Here is a 22,605-nt window from a genome sequence, read left to right on the forward strand (position 1 = left end):
AAAAAATCTATATATATTGTGTCAGGCTATATTCACACGAGCGTGTCCGATTTGTGTGCTAAAAAAATGGACTGTATTTCCTGCATTTCATATCCATGTGTGTATGGGTGTGCATTCCATGTGGCATCAGTGTGCTTTGCGTGTGGCATCCGTTCTTCACGTCCATGATTATCCTCGGCTAGCACTTCCTTTTTTACTTATTTCTCTACATTTCTTTAGCAAATGATGCATGAAACACGGACAGCACACGGATGTTCTCTGTGTGCTGTCTGTGGTTTTCACGCACCCATAGACTTCAATGGGCGAAAAGGTCTGCAAAAACAGACCAATATAGAACATGCAGTGAGTTTCACGCAACGGAATCACGCATGTCTGAATTGCCCCATTGATTTGTATTGGTCTGTGTGCTGTCCATTATTTCAACGGACAGCACACGGACAAGGAACACGCCCGTCTGAATGAGCCCTTACCATAGAGAAAAACTATAGAATACATAAAAACTAGTAAACTGGGTTAATGCACAGTTAGTGAAAAAATAAATATGAATTTTCCAATTTTACTTTCATAATACCGGTTTAGCATGTACCCAATAAACAAATACGATGTCATACAAAATTAGTTTGAATGATGTGTTCTGTCCATTTAGTATGGAATAGCAGCAATTTATCTGTAATCTCTGACAGACACTCTTTTTTTTTTTTTCATGAGAAAGCACTTGGAGGTTTCTTTATTTTGGGAAGTACATTACATTAGTAAGATCCTTGATAATAAAAAGTGAATGTATAAAGATGTAGCCATCTTTAACCTGACTTTTAACGCATTAACCGCTTCCCGACCGCCCACAGTAAATTCACGTCGGCGCTTGCTGGGCTCTGTGCAGCGCCGACGTGAATTCACGGTAAGTTTTAAAAGCGTGATCTGGGTGTCTCAGAGTAGTGCTGACACTCGGATCACGCTGCTAATCCTTTCCTCTGGTCCCGGAGACATGATCGGGACCTGATTGGTTCAGGTCCCGATCACGTGATTGCATGGAAAGTTTGTTGTAAAAAAAAATCACATATACCCCAAAATGGTACCAATGAAAACTACAGATTGTTCCCCAACAAATAAGCCCCCACACAGCTCCGGGGGAGAAAAAAAAAGTTTTGGCTCTCAGAAAATGGTGACAGAAATTGTGCAGAGTGTCCAAAAGCGGATAAGATTGGGCCCCATTTATCAGTGCGACACCGGCCACATATCTGTAAATTATTATTTATTTACCCCATTATTATACCCTTCTATTATGCCCTGATGTACTTTGCCCAGCTTACATAAGCCCCCACATTATAAACTGCAATACCAGCAAAACCCCAAACAGAATTATTACCATGCAAAATCTGCACTCCAAAAACCAAATGGTGCTCCCTCACTTCTGAGCCCTACAGCGTGGCCAAACACCGGCTTATGTCCACATATATGCCATTTTATATCCAGGAGAACCCACTCAACATTGTATGAGTTATTTGTCTTCAGTGGCACAAACTGGGCACAACATATTGTGCATTAAAATGGCATATCAGTGGAAAATTGTAATTGTCACTTTGCACGACTCAATAGCATGTCGTGGTGCGGGGGGTTACATATGGAGTGGGCTCATGCGCTGAGACCTCTTCATATTCTGCCGGTGTCAGCTGTTTATTACAGCTGACACCTGGGACTAACGGACAGGAACAGCAACCGCTGTAAAAATTACATTATACTGCAATACTTCAAGTCCCCTAGGGGGACTAATAAAATGTGTGAAAAAAAAGTTAAAAAAGTTATTATTAGTGAAAAAAATATATTATATATTTAAAGTACAAAAAAAAAAACCTTTCCCACTTTTCCTCTAAAGTAATGTCAAATATTAAAAAATAAACAAAATTGGTATCGCTGCATCCGTAGAAGTCCGAACTATTACAATATACCATTATTTAACTCGCACTGTGAACGCCATAAAAAATAAAGAATTGAAAACGCCGAAATCGCTGTTTTTTGCTCACCTTAGCTTTTAAAACATTTTTAATAAAAAGTGATCAAAAAGTTGTATGTACCAAAAAAATGGTACCAATAAAAACTACAGCTTGTCCCGCAAAAAAATAAGCCCCCACACCACTCAATCGACCAAAAAATAAAAAAAAGTGATGCCTCCCGGTATGTGGTGAAGCAAAACGTTTGTTTTTGTTTTTTAACAAATAGTTTTTACTTTGTAAAAGTAGTAAAATATACAAAAAATTGTGCAAATTTGGTATCACCTTAATCGTATTAAGTCTCAGAAAATATTTTAGTTGTTGTTTTTACTGCACGGTGAAAGCGGTAAAAACGAAACCCAAAAAACAATGGAGGAATCGCAGCTTTTTCAAATTTCAGCCTGCAAAGAACTTTATTTTCAGTTTCCCAGTACATTAAATGGTACTTTAAATGGTATCACTAGAAACTACAACTCCTCCTGCAAAAAATAAGCCCTCACACCACTTCACTGACGGAAAAATAAAAAAAGTTGTGGCTCTTGGTAAGCGGGGAGGGAAAAACTAAAATTAAAAAGCAAAAAATGGATCAGTCCTGAAAGGGTTAATTAATTTCTAATGAAAAAGCATTTATGACAACGTAGGGTATTGCCGTACTCGGGAGAAATTGCTTTACAAATGTTGGGGGGCTTTTTCTCCTTTATCCTTTGTGAAAATGAAAAAATGCAACATTTTTGTGGAAAAAAAGTTGATATTCATTTTCACGGCCTAATTCTAAGAAATTCTGCAAGAGACCTGTGGAGTCTAAATGCTCACTATACCCCTAGATAGATTCCTTAAGTGGTGTAGTTTCCCAAATGGGGTCAGTTTTGGGAGGTTTCCACTGTTTTGGTACTCAGGGGCTTTGCAAATATGACATGACACCCAAAAACTATTCCAGCTAAGGGTATGTTCACACGTAGTCAACAAAAACGTCTGAAAATCCAGAGCTGTTTTCAAGGGAAAACAGACCCTGCTTTTCAGACGTTTTTTTACCAACTCGCATTTTTCGCGGCGTTTTCACGCCGTTTTTTACGTCCGTTTTTGGAGCTGTTTTCATTGGAGTCTATGAGAAAAGAGCTCCAAAAACGTCCAAAGAAGTGTCCTGCATTTCTTTTGCCGAGGCTGTATTTTTACGCGTCGTCGTTTGACAGCTGTCAAACGACGATGCGTAAATAACAGGTCGTCTGCACAGTACGTCGGCAAACCCATTCAAATGAATGGGCAGATGTTTGCCGACGTATTGTAGCCCTATTTTCAGACGTAAAACGAGGCAAAATACGCCTCGTATACGTCTGAAATTTGGCCGTGTGAACATACCCTAAGGATTACTACATCCATAGAAAATAGATATTTCAAAATATTTATTGTAATATTATAGTCTAATTGAGACTAAAAGTTTTGGTTCTACTCTAAATTGAAACATGGGCTGGTGGTGCATGTGTCACAGGTGCTTGGTGCCAGTGGGAGTGGGATCAAGGCATTCTGCTTTGGCCAGAGTATAGATATAGGGCTTGAGTAGCAATCTATGACTCTGTATTAGAGACCGTTTTCCTGGTACAAAGAATAAGTACTTCTTAATTTTGAGTGCATTGCATGTAAAAGAGACATTTGTATACTCTCTCTCTCTACTCTCTCACCCTATATATATATATATATATATATATATATATATATATATATATACAGGTATATATGTATAGTATTACATGGATTATTGTTTTTTTTAGACTCACTGAACAGACAGTATGCTGATTCTTGTATATTATCTCTTTATACAGAACGTGTTACTGCACCAAACATTCATGCATCTTATAGTGATTCACAAGGAGAGCAAATTATAAGCACTGGTCCACATGCTGGTGAGTTATTATGTCATTTGTAGCAGATGATATCTTTATTTTATGTGTCCTACTTCTGCAGTTTGCATAGAGATATTGCCAATATTCTGAACATTTATGAAGCACAGTCTCTTTGGCTGCTCAGTTAGGGTATGTGCACACGACAACGCCAATTTCATCTGAAATTACGGAGCTGTTTTCAGGAGAAAACAGCTTCAGAATTTCAGACGTTTTTACAAGTGCACGCGTTTTTTGCGGCGTCTTTTATGGACGTAATTTGAGCTGGTTTTCATTAGAGTCAATGAAAACCGGCTCCAATTACGTCCCAAGAAGTCTCCTGCACTTCTTTGACGCGGCCGTAATTTTACATGCCGTCTTTTGACAGCGACACGTAAAATGACAGCTCGTCTGCACAGAACTTCGTAAGACCCATTGCAAGCAATGGGCAGATGTTTGCCGACGTATTGGAGCCGTCCTTTCAGGCGTAATTCGAGGCGTAAAACGCCTCCCTTACGTCTGAAAAGGGGTCGTGTGCACATACCCTAAGGCTGGGTTCACACTACCTATTTTCAGGCATAAACGGGCATATTATGCCTCGATTTACGCCTGAAAATACGGCTACAATACGTCGGCAAACATCTGCCCATTCATTTGAATGGGTTTTCCGACGTACTGTGCCGACGACCTGTAATTTACGTGTCGTCGTTTGACAGCTGTCAAACGACGACGCGTAAAATGACTGCCTCGTCAAAGAAGTGCAGGACACTTCTTTGGACGTAATTTGAGCCGTTTTTCATTGAATTCAATCAAGAACAGCTCTAAATTACGCCCGTCAATGACGCCTTGCAAAATTCGAGGACGAGCAATTACGTCTGAAATTATGGAGCTGTTTTCTCCTGAAAACAGCTCCGTAATTTCAGCCATATCGGACGCTGCCGTGTGCACATACCCATAGGGCAAGGACCCACGTGGCGGAATTGCTCTGGAATTCCGCTGTTGACACTACGCAGCGTTAATCCGATGCGGACTCGTTTCTCCATTGCCTTCCACTTCTTTTTAGTAGGGTTCGTTTAGACGATGCGGAAAATTCCGCTGCGGAGCATAGGCTGCAGTGCGGAATTTGGTGTCCGCAGCATACAATGGATGTTGCGGACCTGTGGCGGACTGGTTGCGGACTCATTGTGGAAGCTCTCCATTGACTTCAATTGAGATTCAAAATTAAGCAATGAAGTCCGCAGATGTAATGTACATGGTTATGTGTGCTGCGGAGCGTATTGGTTTTTTAACATGACATTTCTTCATTCTGGCTGGACCTATGTGTATTTCTAGGTCTACAGCCAGACTGAGGAAGTCAATGGGGCTCCCGTAATTACGGGTGACTACGTGTGTGCACCCATAATTACGGGTGACTACGTGTGTGCACCCATAATTACGGGTGACTACGTGTGTGCACCCGTAATTATGGGAGCGTTGCTAGGCGACGTCAGTAAATAGTCACTGTCCAGGGTGCTGCAAGAGTTAAGCGATCGGCAGTAACTGTTTCAGCACCCTGGACAGTTACTACTGATCACAATATACAGCAACCTGAGAAAAAATAGAAGTTCATACTTACCGAGAACTCCCTGCTTCTTCCTCCAGTACGGCTTCCCAGGATGACGTTTCAGTCTAAGTGACGGCTGCAGCCAATCACAGGCTGCAGCGGACACATGGACTGCCGCGTCATCCAGGGAGGTCGGGCTGGATGCCGAAAGAGGGACGCGTCACCAAGACAACGGCCGGTACGTATGAATTTCTTTTACTTTCACTAGGGAAATTGCTGTCACTTCTTTCTATCCTGCACTGATAGAGAGAAGGGAAGTACTTTCACCTCAATACGCAACGGCCAGTCCACATCAATTTACTGCACATTTTGGGAAGATCCGCAACAGAATTTGCAACGCAGATTCTGTGCGGCATTGATGCGGACAGTTGCGGAAGAAATACGCCACGTGGGGCCATGCCCTTACAGTGAATACAGGTATTTTCTTCCCAAGAAGACTAATGTCAACCTTCATAACATTATGTTTGTCTTTAACCCCTTAACGACCAAGGACGAAAATGTACGTCATGGTCGGCTGCTAGTTCCCGCACCATGACGTACATTTTCGTCCGCATTTCAAACTGTCACTCTGTGTAAACACAGAGTGACAGACCCGCGCTGACAGCTGTCCCCGACAGCTGAGACATCAGTCTTGCCGGACAGCGGACCATCGCCGCTGATTTCGGCAGTTAACCCCTTAAGTGCGGCGACGGATTGCCGTCGCCGCATTTAAGTGGTTTGAAGCACATCAGCAGCCCCCACGAAGTGATCGTGGGGGCTACCGATGCTTGTCACGGCAATCGGAGGTCAGATAATGACCTCCGGGTTGCCATGCACGGAAGCCTCGGAGGAACAGCCTCCGGCCGTTCCTCCTCTGCTTCCTGTCAGTGTGACAGTCACGTCACAATGACAGTTAGAGTACATTACACTACGTGTGTAGTGTAATGTACTCTTGCAGCGATCAAAGCTGCAAGACTAAGTGTCCCCTAGTGGGACAAGTTAAAAAAGTAAAAAAAAGTAATAAAAATGTTTTCAAAAAAGTGTAAAAATAAAAGTTATAAGTTCTATAAACACTAAATGCTTTTTTTCCTATAATAAGACTTTTATTATAGAAAAAAAATGAACACGTTAAAAAAGTACACATATCTGGTATCACCGCGTTCGTAACGGCCCCAACTATAAAACTATAATGTTATTTTTCCCGCACGATGAACACCCCAAAAAAAATCAATAAAAAACTACGACAGAATCACAATTTTTTGGGTCACCACCGCTCCCTAAATAAAGAATAAAAAGTGATCAAAAAGTCGCATGTACCCTGTGACGATCACCGATCTCTGGTCACGTCACAGGGGTGAACTACACTACTGAGTTTATTAATTTACCTCACAAATCCACGCCCACCTACTCTAGATGACAGGATTATGCTAAATTACTCCCGTAGTTTCCAACACCCCAATAATTTATACCACAGTATGCTACCACCACCTATACTTATCTAGGCAATAGGGGCCTACGTCTCTATGTTCCCTTAACACCAGTTCCTATAACACAGGTTATCTAAATTGAACATAAAATACAGGTAACGTTCCTCACCTTCGGAAGATTAAGTTCTGTAAGACTACAAGGAAGAGACTTATAAATATTTCAGATTTAATACACAATAGTGCAGTGCAATACATAAAATAGTTGTCAGAATAAAAGATAAAAAATATACATACAGTTACAATGCAATCAAACAGTTTATGAAAATAAAAGGGATAAAAGAAACAGAACAAAACCTTACTGATGTACAGCGGCGATATCCTGGCTGTGGGGACAGCTGAAAATATGGGCAGTCACTCCAACCGAGATATGGATCCCCAACGACTGACACTGACCCTCACTTCTCATGGCATTTTAAACCCAGTTTTTTCCCTCCAGTTCACTGGCTGGTGATGTCACTGAGAGGAGGCTGTTCATATGATAATGAAGGGTACTCCTGCCATTACACAGTTGTATTTCTATAGAGAAACATAAAAGTGATCATGTGTCCTTGCAGGAATCCCCTAGAAATATAATATTACCTGCATTCACCTGTGCAGACATTTACCAACCAGGGCATATCAAACACCACTATAATAGGCCCATGTTTTTAGCCAATAGCCAATCCCAGGTAGTTCCTCTGAGTGTAGGGATCTGAATTTGACATATATATGAGGGCTATTTTCCCTGATCATAACTAGCTATGTGGGTCATTACAAATATAAATTATGACGGGGTTTGCCTTGATGTATCATACTTTCTTTGAACACCATGCCATTCTCCCATGTTTCTCCTGGTCCACAGACAGACACACCACAGGCATCCATTTGCATAGCTTTAGATGTTTGGTCAGGATGTTTGGTCAGCCCTAGTGACAAATCCTTAATCAGCACATCTCGCACCTTGGTGAGGAAAGAGCCAATTAAACATTTGTCAGACAGTGGACATCCTTTGATGGCCAAAGATCTGCATTTCCTATGCAAATCAGATGTATCTTCTGTGTCAGAGGGAGTTATGAAATTACCTCCTAGTAACCTACTTTTGATTCTCTTACCTATAACACCACACCTCCCCCCTTAAGACATGGCATGGGATCATTGATATAGCCATCAATATCCCAAGCCGATCTCCGCAGCTTCCCCCTGGCGCGATAACCCATCTGCGTTGCCATGCTCACTGCCCTTTTTGTGCTGGATAGTGAAATCATATTGTTGCAAGGCTAAACTCCATCTCAGCAGCTTCCCGTTATCACCTGCTACCCTGTGCAACCAACTAAGTGGGTTGTGGTCGGTCACTACGGTAAATCTGCGCCCATAGAGGTATGCCTGTAATTTCTGCAAGGCCCATACAATGGCCAAACATTCCTTCTCTACAGTGGCATACGCAACCTCCCTCGGTAGAAGCTTTCTGCTCAAATACATTATTGGATGTTCATGCCCTTCTGGATTTACCTGGCTGAGCACTGCGCCTAGCCCATAGGCGCTGGCGTCAGTCTGCACCACAAACTTACGAGTGAAATCCGGGCTTTGCAAGACTGGGGAGCTAGCAAGGGCAGCTTTTAAAGCTGACAGAGAACTCTCGCAGTCGGCAGTCCAATTAACTATTTGAGGCTGTTTCTTCTTTGTGAGGTCTGTCAAAGGTTTTGCTAGGGAACTATAGTTAGGAACAAACTTTCTATAGTATCCTGCGGTCCCCAAAAAGGACATAACCTGTTTTTTGGTCTTAGGAGTGGGCCAGGCAGAAATTGCATCAACCTTTCCTGGCTCTGGCTTTAGTGTCCCTCCACCCACCTTGTGCCCGAGGTACTGCACTTCGGTCATGCCGATTTGACACTTTCCAGGCTTGATGGTCAGTCCTGCATCCTGGATACGCCTGAGCACCTGTGACAGGTGGGTCAGGTGATCCTCCCAGGTCTGACTGAATACAGCAATGTCATCCAGGTAAGCGACAGCAAACCCTGCAAACTTCTCTAACAGCTTGTTCACCAAGCGCTGGAATGTGGCAGGAGCATTTTTCATACCAAAGGGCATTACCTTGGACTCATAGAGTCCAAAGGGGGTGATGAAAGCGGACCTCTCCTGCGCTTCCACGGACATAGGGATTTGCCAATACCCCCGACTTAAATCCATAATTGTTAGGTACCGGGCACCGGCTAGCTGATCCAAAAGCTCATCTATGCGGGGCATTGGATACGCATCAAACACAGTGATGGTATTCAACTTCCTGTAGTCCACGCAAAATCGTGTTGTCTTGTCCTTTTTGGGGACAAGCACTACAGGTGATGCCCAGGCACTTTGAGACTCCTGGATCACGCCCAGCCCTAACATTTCCTCTATTTCTTTCTTCATGTCAGCCCTCACTTCTAGGGAAACTCTATAAGCTGCTTGCCTAACAGGTTGGTGATGCCCCGTGTCTACATGGTGAGTTGCTAGCGGAGTTCTCCCAGGTCTCCCTGTAAAAGTGGCAAGGAAGGGGTTAAGTACCTCCTGCAGCTGGAACTTCTGACCCTCAGACAGCTGTGAATTGACTACGGCATCCTCAATGGATCCTATCTCCTTTTCGGAAGCCACTAAATCCAGCAGTGTTTCACTTTCTCCCTCCTCTGGCAAACTGCAGACTGGCAGAGCGCACATATCCCGGTCATAATGCGCCTTGATCATATTCACATGAAAAACTTTGTGTTTCTTGCGAACATGATCGATCGTGACTACGTAGTCCACATCGTTGAGGCGTTGATGAATTGGATATGGGCCTTCCCATGCCGCCTGGAGTTTGTTTTGGGTCATAGGGACCAGTACCCATACCTTCTGACCCACCGCATACACTCTCTCTCGGGCATTCCTATCATACCACCTCTTCTGACTTGCCTGTGCCTGCACCATGTTCTCATGTACTAGGCCTGTCAGTTCCTGCATCCTCTCTCTGAATTTCAAGACATAATCTATCACAGAGACCTCTGGTGTAACCAATTCTCCCTCCCATGCTTCTTTCATGAGATCTAGGGGTCCCCGTACCCTCCTTCCATACAGGAGCTCAAAGGGTGAGAAACCGGTTGATGCCTGCGGTACCTCTCTGTAAGCAAATAGCAGGTGCGGGAGATAACGCTCCCAGTCTCGCCCTTGGGACGCCACAAGCATTCGTAGCATCTGCTTGAGGGTCCCGTTAAACCTTTCACACAGACCATTAGTCTGAGGATGGTAAGGGCTGGCCACCAGGTGTTGCACCTGTATTTTCTTACAGAGGCACTGCATCAAATTTGACATAAACTGGGTCCCCTGATCTGTGAGCATCTCCCTGGGAAATCCTACACGGGAAAATATGGTCAGAAGGGCGTCTGCTACCTTATCAGCCCTGATGGAGGATAATGCTATGGCTTCTGGGTAACGTGTGGCATAATCCACTACCGTCAGGATAAAGCGCTTTCCAGAACTGCTGGGTATGGCCAAGGGCCCTACCAGATCCACAGCAATCCGTCGAAAAGGCTCATCAATTATGGGCAAAGGAATGAGGGGGGCCCGGTGCACAGGTCCCGACTTCCCCATCCTTTGGCACACAATACAGGAACGGCAGTAATCTGTCACATCATTCCCCAGGCCAGGCCAGTAAAAGTTGTGTTTTAGACGACTCTTAGTCTTACTTATCCCTAGGTGACCAGCTAGTGGTATCTCATGAGCCACCCGCAGGAGTTGTTCCCTGAACTGACGTGGCACCACTAGTTGCCTGTCTTTTAATACATCCTGCTGGGGGTCAGTGGAAATACTTTGTCTATACAGTCTCCCCTGGTCCCAGGTTATTTTTTCAGTGTCCCCCTCCTCTGGGGTCCGATCAGCCAGCTGTCGCAGCTTCTGCAGACTATCGTCAGTGCGTAGGGCCGTCTGAAACAACTGACATTCTGCGTCTGTACTGGCTGATAGCAACACATTCTGACTAAGTTCTGCCGCTGGCTGCGGGCTGTCAGCTGTCCCCACTTCCTCTGCAGCAGACACAGTAGGGGGCCCAGAACCCAGGTTTGTGTTACAGGCAGCCTGACTGCGCGTCACAGGAGAAATGGACACAACCTTCTCCCCGTCTTGGTGAACTGGTGTGTGTGTGCATGTGACAGGGATTTCATGCATGTTTATGACGTTTCCCGCTACTAAATCTACACACAAATCATTATCTGACGCTTTACAATCACCTACATCATTGCTAGTTATACAGTCTATATCCAATGCATTGTTAGATAAGTCTAGGCTATCACTAAGCACAGTAACATTATGTAATTCTATAACATTGCTGGACACAGGGTCATCACATTCCTTAGTATTGACAGTTTCATTATTATCATATACTACCTGCGGTGACACACATGGGGCAGCAAGTACGCTAGAGTCCTCCTCATGGTCTGAAGAAATATATCTGGAGACTAAACGTCCCAGATCGGTTCCTAGTAACACATTAGTGGGGATTTTATCCGTCACTCCCACATCCATCATCCCTCTTCCCGCCCCCCAATCCAGGTAAACTCGTGCCATGGGTAAGGCCGGGATCAGACCACCAACTCCAGAAACAGTTAGAGTTTTTCCTGGGATAATGTCTTCTGAAGAAACAAGCTCTGGGTGGACAAGAGTCATTTCGGCACCAGTGTCCCTCAGTCCCATGGTAACCGTCTTGCCCACAGTGACCGCTTGTAAATTGTCACAAGATGCCCTCTCCCTCCCACCCACAAACAAAACTGCTGGGGACAAAATAGATGGTTTGGGCAAAGGGGTAGTTTTCCTCTTCTCTGGGCAAGCAGTGCTGATATGCCCCACTTGGTTGCATCCAAAACACCTGCGATTATCAACAGCAGGCCTGGGAAGTGGGGCAGGGGCAACACCTCCTGGTGATCTGCGAGTAGGGGCAAAAGTGTTAATAGGGGGCTTTCCCCCTTTCCAGCCTGGAACAGCAGGCTTTCGCGCCTCTGGCGCTCTGTTGGCGGCATATACATCCGCTATCTGGGCAGCTTTATCCAGGGTCTTGGGCTCACGGTCCAAAATAAACTGTCGTACTTCCATAGGACAGGTGTGGAGAAACTGGTCCAGGATCATCAGATCCTCCAAATCTTCAAAGGTGTTGACAGCTAATCCCTGCGTCCACTGCCTGAAGTGGTTCTTTAGTCCATCGGCCAGGTCTGAGTAACTGTCAGTACCCGTGCGCTGCAAAGCCCGAAATCGTTTCCTGTATACCTCTGGGGTAAGGTTAAATCGTTGGATTAAGGCCTTTTTAATAACCTCATAATCTTGATCGATAGTTGTGGGCAGGGCTGCAAACACCTCCAGAGCTTTGCCTTTCAGCCCTGGAGTCAGATACTTAGCCCAGTCTGCAGGTGGCAGTTGGAATTGTCGGCAGACCTTTTCAAAACCTTTTAGATAAACATCCAGATCACCGTCTTTCTCCATGACAGGGAAACGCTCTAGACGGGGTTTAAGGTTGACTGTGTCCGTGGGCTCACCCTGAGGTGAGGATGAAGCACTTGGCAGCTGCATTTGGGTCAACTTGAGCTGGTACTCCCGCTCTGCCTGGCGTTCTGCATACTCTCGCTCCGCTTGACGTTCTGCAAACTCTCAATCTGCTTGGCGTTGTGCAGCTTCTCGCTCTGCTTGGCGTTGTGCAGCTTCTCGCTCTGCTTGGCGTTGTGCAGCTTCTCGCTCTGCTTGACGTTGTGCAGCTTCTCGCTCTGCTTGACGCTCTTGCATCACCAGTTGCATTCGCATATCTGGATCACAGTTGCCCATCTGCTGGAGGATTAGAGAAAGAGAAGACTCCATACCGTTTTGAGACCTGGTACTGCCATGCCCAGCCAGATCCTGACTAGAGTCTCCTGTCTGTTCCTCTGAGGCTGAAGTTTCCCGCTCTGGTCCCACGGAATGGTGGAGCTGTGTATCATCTGCCACCAATGCTTGGATCAGATCCGCTTTACTTTTGTTCATTCCGTCCAGCCTTCTCTCCTCACAGAGGACTAGCAGTTCATCTTTCCTCTTATTTCTATACACCTCTGCCATCTTATCAGTGGTTTTTAAAAATAAAAGAAAGAAAAGAAAAAACAAGAAGGGGAAGGGAAACTGTTTTGCACGTATGTATGTTAGCTGACAAATAGTATGCACTGAGTTCTTCCTTGTGGACTGTTGTATTATTTTCAAAGATACTCCAGCCCTTAAGTGTAAAGGTTAATTTCTTAAACAAAACACTTAACGTCTTTAACAGTGTAAATGACAATAACACTATCCCACCGCTGTGCCACCAATCTGTGACGATCGCCGATCTCAGGTCACGTCACAGGGGTGAACTACACTACTGAGTTTATTAATTTACCTCACAAATCCACGCCCACCTACTCTAGATGACAGGATTATGCTAAATTACTCCCGTAGTTTCCAACACCCCAATAATTTATACCACAGTATGCTACCACCACCTATACTTATCTAGGCAATAGGGGCCTACGTCTCTATGTTCCCTTAACACCAGTTCCTATAACACAGGTTATCTAAATTGAACATAAAATACAGGTAACGTTCCTCACCTTCGGAAGATTAAGTTCTGTAAGACTACAAGGAAGAGACTTATAAATATTTCAGATTTAATACACAATAGTGCAGTGCAATACATAAAATAGTTGTCAGAATAAAAGATAAAAAATATACATACAGTTACAATGCAATCAAACAGTTTATGAAAATAAAAGGGATAAAAGAAACAGAACAAAACCTTACTGATGTACAGCGGCGATATCCTGGCTGTGGGGACAGCTGAAAATATGGGCAGTCACTCCAACCGAGATATGGATCCCCAACGACTGACACTGACCCTCACTTCTCATGGCATTTTAAACCCAGTTTTTTCCCTCCAGTTCACTGGCTGGTGATGTCACTGAGAGGAGGCTGTTCATATGATAATGAAGGGTACTCCTGCCATTACACAGTTGTATTTCTATAGAGAAACATAAAAGTGATCATGTGTCCTTGCAGGAATCCCCTAGAAATATAATATTACCTGCATTCACCTGTGCAGACATTTACCAACCAGGGCATATCAAACACCACTATAATAGGCCCATGTTTTTAGCCAATAGCCAATCCCAGGTAGTTCCTCTGAGTGTAGGGATCTGAATTTGACATATATATGAGGGCTATTTTCCCTGATCATAACTAGCTATGTGGGTCATTACAAATATAAATTATGACGGGGTTTGCCTTGATGTATCATACTTTCTTTGAACACCATGCCATTCTCCCATGTTTCTCCTGGTCCACAGACAGACACACCACAGGCAACCATTTGCATAGCTTTAGATGTTTGGTCAGGATGTTTGGTCAGCCCTAGTGACAAATCCTTAATCAGCACATCTCGCACCTTGGTGAGGAAAGAGCCAATTAAACATTTGTCAGACAGTGGACATCCTTTGATGGCCAAAGATCTGCATTTCCTATGCAAATCAGATGTATCTTCTGTGTCAGAGGGAGTTATGAAATTACCTCCTAGTAACCTACTTTTGATTCTCTTACCTATAACACCACATACCCCAAAATGGTACCAATGAAAACTACAGATTGTCCCGCAACAAATAAGCCTTCACACCACTCTATTGATGGAAAAATAAAAAAGTTATGGCTCTTGGAAAGCGGGGAGTGAAAATCTAAAATATGAAAGCAAAAAATGGATCAGTCCTGAAAGGGTTAATTCATTTCTAATGAAAAAACGTATGACAACATGTTGGGTATTTCCGTACTCGGGAGAAATTGCTTTATAAAAAAATGGTTGTTTTTTTCCTCCTTTATCCCTTGTGAAAATGAGAAAATGCAACATTTTAGTGGAAAAAATTTTGATATTAATTTTCGCGCCCTAATTCTAATAAACTCTGCAAAAGACCCGTGGAGTCTAAATGCTCACTATACCCCTAGAAAAATTCCTTGAAGGCTTTTCCAAAATGGGGTCACTTTTGGTGGGTTTCCACTGTTTTGGTCCCTCCAGTGCATTGCAAATGCGACATGGCACCGAAAACCATTCCAGCAAAATCATAAATCCAAATGGCGCTCCTTCCCTTCTGAGCCCTGCTGTGGGTCCAAACAGCAGTTTATTACCACATATGGGGTATTGTCGTAATCGGGAGACATTGCTTTACAAATGTTGGGGTGCATTTTCTTCGTTATTCCTTGTAAATAATAAAAATTTCTATGTTGTTTCAGAAAAAAAGTACATTTTAATTCTTACAGACTAATTTCAATATATTTAGCAAAAAACCTGTGTGGTCAAAATGCTAACTATACCCCTAGATAAATACCTTAAGGGGTCTAGTTTTCGAAATGGGGTCGTTTATGGGGAGTTTCTATCATTCTGGCAGCTCAAAGCCTCTCCAAATGTACATTGGGGCCTAAAACATTTTCAAGCAAAATATGAGTCCTGAAAGCCTCCGGGTGTTCCCTTCCTTTGGGGCCCTGCCGTGTGTCCAAACAACGCATTAGGGCCACAATGTGGGTATTTTTGAAAACAGGAGAAAGAGGGTGATAGATTTTGGGGTGTGTTTCTTCATTTTCATGGTCGCTTTACAAAGAAATCGGTCTTCAAACTGATACTTTTATGAAAAAAGTTAAATTATTATTTTTTTCACCTGCTATGCATTAAATTTAGCAAAGAACTGTGGGGTCAAAATAATTACTATACCCCTAAATAAATACCTTATGGGGTCTAGTTTTCGAAATGGGGTCGTTTATGGGGAGTTTCTATCATTCTGGCAGCTCAAAGCCTCTCCAAATGTACAGTGGGGCCTAAAACATTTTCAAGCAAAATATGAGTCCTGAAAGCCTCCGGGTGCTCCCTTCATTTTGGGTCCTGCCGTGTGTCCAGGCAGCGCATTAGGGCCACAATGTTGGTATTTTTGAAAACAGGAGAAACAGGGTGATAGATTTTGTGGTGTGTTTCTTCATTCTCATGGTCGCTTTACAAAGAAATTGGTCTTCAAACTGATACTTTTATGAAAAAAGTTAATTTTTTTTTTTTTTCACCTGCTATGTATTAAATTTAGCAAAAAACTGTGGGGTCAAAATACTTACTATACCCTTAGGTAAATACCTTAAGGGGTCTAGTTTTCTAAATCGGGTCATTTGTGAAGGTTTCCATCACTCTGAGGGGGGATTCACACGAGCGTGTATTCGGTCCGTGCGGGCCGCGTGGTTTTCACGCGGCGCGCATGGACCAATACAAGTCTATGGGGCAGTACAGACAGTCCGTGCTTTTTGCGCAGCGTTTGTCTGCTGCGCAAAAAGCGCGACAGGTTCAATAACTCTGCGTATTTCGCGCATCACGCACCCATTGAAGTCAATGGGTGCGTGAAAATCACGCGCACCACACGGAAGCACTTCCGTGGGACGAGCGTGATTCGCGCAACAGCAGTGAAAAGGATGAATGAAAACCGAAAAGCACCACGTGCTTTTCTGTTTCCGAACATCCAAACGGAGTGTCTTTGCGATGAGCGAAGCCGGACAAGCGTACCGAACTTCACCGGGTTCGGCCAAACTCGTTTTGGCCGATCCCGGCAAAAAAATTATCGGTACGCGACGTCAGGAGATAGTCACTGTCCATGGTGCTGAAAGAGTTAAACTGTTTCAGCACCATGGACAGTGACTTGCGATCCCAAAATATATTAACCTGTAAAAAAAAACGAAGTTCTAACTTACCGATTACTCCTGTCTCCTTCCTGCAGTCCGACCTCCGGGAATGACACTTCAGTTCAAGTGACAGCTCCAGCCAATCACAGGCCAAGCACAGGCTGCAGCCAATCACAGGCTGCAGTGGTCACTTGGACTGCTGCGTCATCCAGGGAGGTGTGGCCCGATGTCAAGAGAGGCGCGTCACCAAGGACGCGTCACCAAGGCAACGGCCGGGAAGTTCTCGGTAAGTAGGAACTTTATCTTTTTTTTTTACAGGTTTTTCGCTGTTGTGTTCGGCATTCACTGTCGAGGGTGCTGAAAGATTTAGCTCTTTCAGCACCTTGGACAGTGACGGGCGTTGACAAGCCTCATCTCTATGATGCCGGCTGCGCGAAAATCACGCAGCCGCGCATCAGACACGCATGACACACGCAGCTGTCAAATGGTTTTTGCGCTCGCAAAACGCTGCGTTGTTTGCGCGCGCAAAAACGCAACGTTCGTGTGAATCTCCCCTGAGACCTATGAGCCTCTGAAAACCTGGCTTGGTGCCGGAAAACAAAATGTACTTCAAAATTTATAAAATTATTATTCAATTTGTAAGTCCTCTAAATTGCTGAAAATTTATTTTATTTTTTCAAAAGTGCTGCCAAAATGGAGTAAAGAGATAGAAATATATATTTAATTAAAAAAAATTGTACAGTATGTGTGTACATATGTGACATATTGCAGTTAAAAATAGGGGAAAATGGTAATTTTTACAAAATTTCTTCAATTTTTCTATTTTTTAATTAATTTCCGCAAATCGTATCAGTCTACTTTTACCACTAAAATAAAGTACAACATGTGACGAAAAAACAATGTCAGAATTACTTGGATATTCAAAACTTTCACAGAGTTATTCTCTGATAAAGTCAGACATACCAGATTTGACAAATCTGGCTTGGTCATTAAGGTACAAACAGGCCCGGTCATTAAGGGGTTAAGCTTCAGTGACCAGCTCGTACCATAAACAGCTTGGAATGTTGCTAAATCTACAAAACTGCTTCCTTTTTCCTAATGAAATAATGCAATGCTGGTTCTGGCACAAGCACTGATTTGCTGCTTTCTTTTTCTGCGATATTGTACACTTAGAGATGGCACCTAATATCTACTGATTCTCAGACAAATATTGTAATTTAAAGTGTCTTTCAAATCCACATAGTCAGGCATCTCCTACAGATATGACCCTGTCACTGTAATTTACGCCAAGTCTGGACAAACCATCAAACATGCTCATGCTGCAGATTCGTTATTTGCCACAAATTTGCAGCAAAATCCGCAGCGGAAAATTCCCGCTACATCTGAACGTTCCCTTTCACAGATTCAGTGTTATTAATTGACTAATGAAGAGTTATATGATTTTTAACTTTACTTTCTTACCTATTATTAATGGCTTTCAAATGGCAGAATTGCTGTTGATTTCCGCTGTGGACAGTCCGCAGTGGAATTCTACAGCAGCCGTTTTTTACATTTCTTTCTATACATTTTTAGGAAACTTAGTTCAGACATTGCAGAAAATAACTGTGCGGAAATTAGGCTGCGGTGCAGAATTTACCCTCCGCAGCATGCTCATTACATTGCGGAGAAGTGGCAAGTCCGCTGTGATTTCTGCAACGTTTGAATTACCTGTCAAATATGCAAATGTTGCTGCAGATTCGTTGCGAAATTGCCCCAAACCTGCACCAACATTTGCAGCGGAAAAATTCTGCCACGTCTGAACATGGCCTTATTGTTAACTTCAAATGGATAAAAATCCGTCCTGGTCATGTGATGGACACACAGGTGCATAAAGCAATATATATAAAAAAATTAATGTTATTGATATTGCCGCATCTGTAAAAGTCAGAATGATTACAATACAACATTATTTAACCCTCAGATTTGCTGTTTTTGGTCACAATAGCTCTCAAAAATGTGGAATAAAAAGTGATCAAAAATGGTTCCAATAAAAACTTCAGCTTGCCTTGCAAAACACAAGCAATCACACCACTCCATCGATGGGAAATTAATAAAGTTATGGCTCTCAGAATAAGGTGGCACAAAACAAATTATCTTTTAACAAATATCTTTTTCAAAAGTAGTACATCATAAAAAAACGATATAAATTTGGTATTGTCATAATTATATTGACCCGTGGAATAAAGTTAACTTGTTGTTCTTACCGCACAGTAAATGCTGTGAAAACGAAAACCAAATAACAATGGAGGAAGTGCTGTTTTTTTAACCATTTTAACCCACAAATATTTTTTTTTTTTCCGTTTCCCAGTACATGGGACATTAAATGGTGCCATTAAAATCTACAACTCGAAAAACAAAAAAACAAAAAAGTTATGGCTTTTAATATGCAGGGAGGAAAAAAATGTAATGAAAAAAACTAAAAATGACTGCAGCAGCAATGGGTTAACTAAGGGAGTATGCGGGCCCACTACAACGAGCGCATGTTACCTCAACACCATTTAGCAGTCACAGTGCCCCCTGGTGAATAATAACTAATACAGCGTTATACATGAGAAACAATATTTGGACCCTCGAGTCCTCCACAACAGCTTCTGTGTACATGTTTGAAAACATTAACAACCACAACAAGCGAAATTTATAATGTAAACTTGCATGTCCGACAGATCTATAAGGTGTCACATGTCCCCAAGTTAACACTACAGATTTCAACTAAGGCAATAAATATCCTTTTTCCCACTCTACTGTTAGAAAGTATCTAAATTTTATATTGTTATTCAACACACTTTAAAATGTAGCGCTTATTAGAAGGCACATCAGCCTCAAATATTAACGCTTTAGTCACCACGCTATTGTTTCACGTAAACAATAGCATAGTCCGCTACGTTAATGTTTCCGTGAAAATAATGGAAGCTTTACGGAACGTAAAAAAACGGAAACCAACCGCAACGGAAGCGTTACCATTGAAATCAATGATAACGCAAACATTTGGCTTTCCGTTCAACGGTTCCTCCGACGGAAAGGTTGAACGGAACCGATGAATGGAAATCAAACACTGATGTGAACAGGCCCTAAATAACAACATAACTTTACTCTTCGTTAAAATTATGTTAATAACAAATTGATATTGTTTTTTTATGTTTTACTACTATTACACAAAAAAAACAGACATTTTGGCAGTGTTTTTTATTTTTTATTTTTTACGGCATTCACGATGTGGTTTAAGTAACATAATAGTTTTATAGTTTCTGTAACTTTTTTTTAAATTTTTTTTTATAATGAAGCATTTTGTAAGGGAAAAAAGTGGGCTTTTCATTTTATTTACTTGGGATTTTTGATTTATTTATTAGTAACTTTCTTTTTTTTAAATCACTATGGAACATTACTTTGTGGTCAATTGATTACTTTTATAATACACTGCAATACTTCTGTATTGCAGTGTAATATGCCTATGAGTGAAAAAACTACAGGCATTCTATTAGGCCCTGCCTTTTGCTGGGCCTAATCAGCATACACTGAAGACAGACCTGGGGGGCCTTTGTTATACCCTCGGCTGCCATAAAAACACTCGGCACCCTGCAATTGCATTGCATTGCGGGGGCATCGATGGGGTGAAAGAGGGAACCTCCCCCCTCTCAACCACTTGGATGCTACTGTCACTATTAACCACAGCATCTAATGGTTTAAACGGACTAAATCAAATATATTTGATTTGTCATATTTCTAGTCTTTCTCAAATTTCATTGGGAAATAATGAAGGAAATAATTAATAGGTAATATTATGTAGCAATGGAGTAGCACTTCTAAATAATTCATGCTTTTATTAACCAGGAAGTGCTGTTTTGTCTTTTAGATGCTGTGATTTATATCATTGCTTATACTTCTGGGATAATACTTATTTCTGGAATTATTCTTTTGACTTTACTTCAAACACGGTAAGAACAGTATTTGAGATAGAAAAGAAATGCAGTTGATTTCTTGTATCCAATAGTAATAATTATGTCTGAGCTTTATACTTTTCATAGAATATTTTAGTACAGTGACAGTATGGTTTTAGTACAACTTGAATACAATTAAGAGCTCCTAAAGTCCAGGGTATTATAGTCCCATAGGCACTTTGTTTGCCTTCTTTGGTGCCTGTATGAATAACAATGCTTCTAGGGAAAAATACCACCATAACACACCATTTGATGGAACATTTCACTTTTTTTTTTCTCAATGATTTAGTAATATATTATGAGATAATATATTTTTTATGTGCACTGTATTACAGATCTGTACACCATGGATCCGTAATACAGTTGTGTGCATACGACATAAGGTTATATCAATGACAGCAAACATATTTAGCATTTAATCATGAAATTGCCCAAAGAGTTTTTTGAAATTTCATATTTAAATTTGTTGAAATGCAGTATTACAATTATGGTAGTAGTTAAATGAATCTTTATCTAAACTCATGAAAAACTGTGCTGTTTATGACCAGACTAGCCATGTGCACGGCCGTGATTTTCGGGTCGGTCGGGGAGGAGTGTCGCCCGCAAGCCGCCCGTAAATCGCGGGCTGTGCACATCGTCACGGCCATTATTTGCTAGGAGCCTGGACTGCAGAACACGGCCGTGATAAGACATGTCCGTTCTTTCTGCGGTCCAGGCTCCTGGGCCATGCACAGACTGAAAACCACGGTCGTGTGCATGGCCCCATAGGAATGAATGGGGCCGCAATTCTCCCATGGATTTTCGGGGGAATTGCGGCCACAAAAGCACGTTTGTGTGCATGGGCCCTTAGTAGTACATTTACTCTCATTGCTTATGTTCTAAAAATGAATAAAGGTTATGTATGTACACCCCTGATTTCTCTGACATGCCTGCAAGGTCAAAACTCAATAGGCATTGCCTGTGAAGCATGCAGTTTTTCCACCTTTTTTTCTGTGAAGCTGTCAGTGAGCTTGTTTGTTAGCACATGGTCTATAAGATGTTATACTTTCTCCTAGAAGCCATTCTAGCACAGCATACAATGATACTCAGTATACTCAGCGCAACGGCCATGGAACATTCACTGCAGTGATTTCTGGGTTCCAGATATATGGCATCTGGCTCTTTCTTTCACTTCACCACTCCATTTACGTTGGGAACTGTGCCTGCCGTCCCTACTTTCCTATGCCCTGTTTGTACCGTGCACCATCTGTCTATGTGTTGTGCAGTGACACACTACACAGATGTTATTACACATGGCGGCCCCCTGTATGCCAAATAATTCTTAATATAAAAACATAACATAACACCAATTACAGTTAAACAATGTTTCAAAAATAATAATTTTTGTTAAAACAAACATAATAATACAAAAAAAATGTGATATCAATCAATTTCCAAATAACTAAAGATCCCATGAGCATCTGTAGAAAAAAAAGTATTGCATTATTCTGGAAGGAGGTACAACTTACAACTTAACTTTCAGGACTGAATGAACTTTAACCTGAATGGTTTAATTGAACCCCAAAACACTAACAACGGAAATGGTGAAAGAGCCGGAGGCATTAGATACTAAAGTATTTATATCCACCATACAAATCACAAAATCAATAAAAAAATTATTTATATATATATCTGGATTGATTTTCTTTGTTTTTCTTGTAGGGCTTGTAGATCACAGAAAAAAACTGCTGTCCCACGTGGAAATGTTTCTGAAAGTTTGATGAATTCCTAGTCGTTGTGAAATATAAATTCTGACATGTCTGTCATATGTATGGGATATTCAAGCCAATCTAAAATCATGTTTTACTATTTGAGTTTATAGTTTAGATTAGTTCTTTGCTTTTATACTACAAGATATATGTTCAATAAATCATTTTAATGATTTTGTTATGTAAATATAAGTGACGGTTTGTATCACTGGTATGTGCTACTTAGCTGTCCAACTAACCACAAGACTCAGTTGCAGGGTATGTTCACACGCTTAACAAAAAACCTCTG

The 22,605-nt window shown here is 42.1% G+C and overlaps 1 protein-coding gene across 1 annotated transcript in view; it reads left to right on the forward strand.

The window, feature by feature from the left end:
* Positions 1 to 22,339, forward strand: part of GFRAL (GDNF family receptor alpha like) — a 70,817-nt gene extending 48,478 nt beyond the window's left edge. The window contains exons 8-10 of the mRNA XM_075863681.1: positions 3,806 to 3,886; positions 20,484 to 20,565; positions 22,270 to 22,339. Coding sequence (XP_075719796.1) covers positions 3,806 to 3,886; positions 20,484 to 20,565; positions 22,270 to 22,339 — 233 coding nt within the window. The remainder of the gene's footprint in view (positions 1 to 3,805; positions 3,887 to 20,483; positions 20,566 to 22,269) is intronic.
* The last annotated feature ends 266 nt before the right edge of the window (positions 22,340 to 22,605 follow it).

This window comes from Rhinoderma darwinii, chromosome 4, assembly GCF_050947455.1.
Source record: "Rhinoderma darwinii isolate aRhiDar2 chromosome 4, aRhiDar2.hap1, whole genome shotgun sequence".
In the NCBI taxonomy this organism is placed as follows: Eukaryota; Metazoa; Chordata; class Amphibia; order Anura; family Rhinodermatidae; genus Rhinoderma; species Rhinoderma darwinii.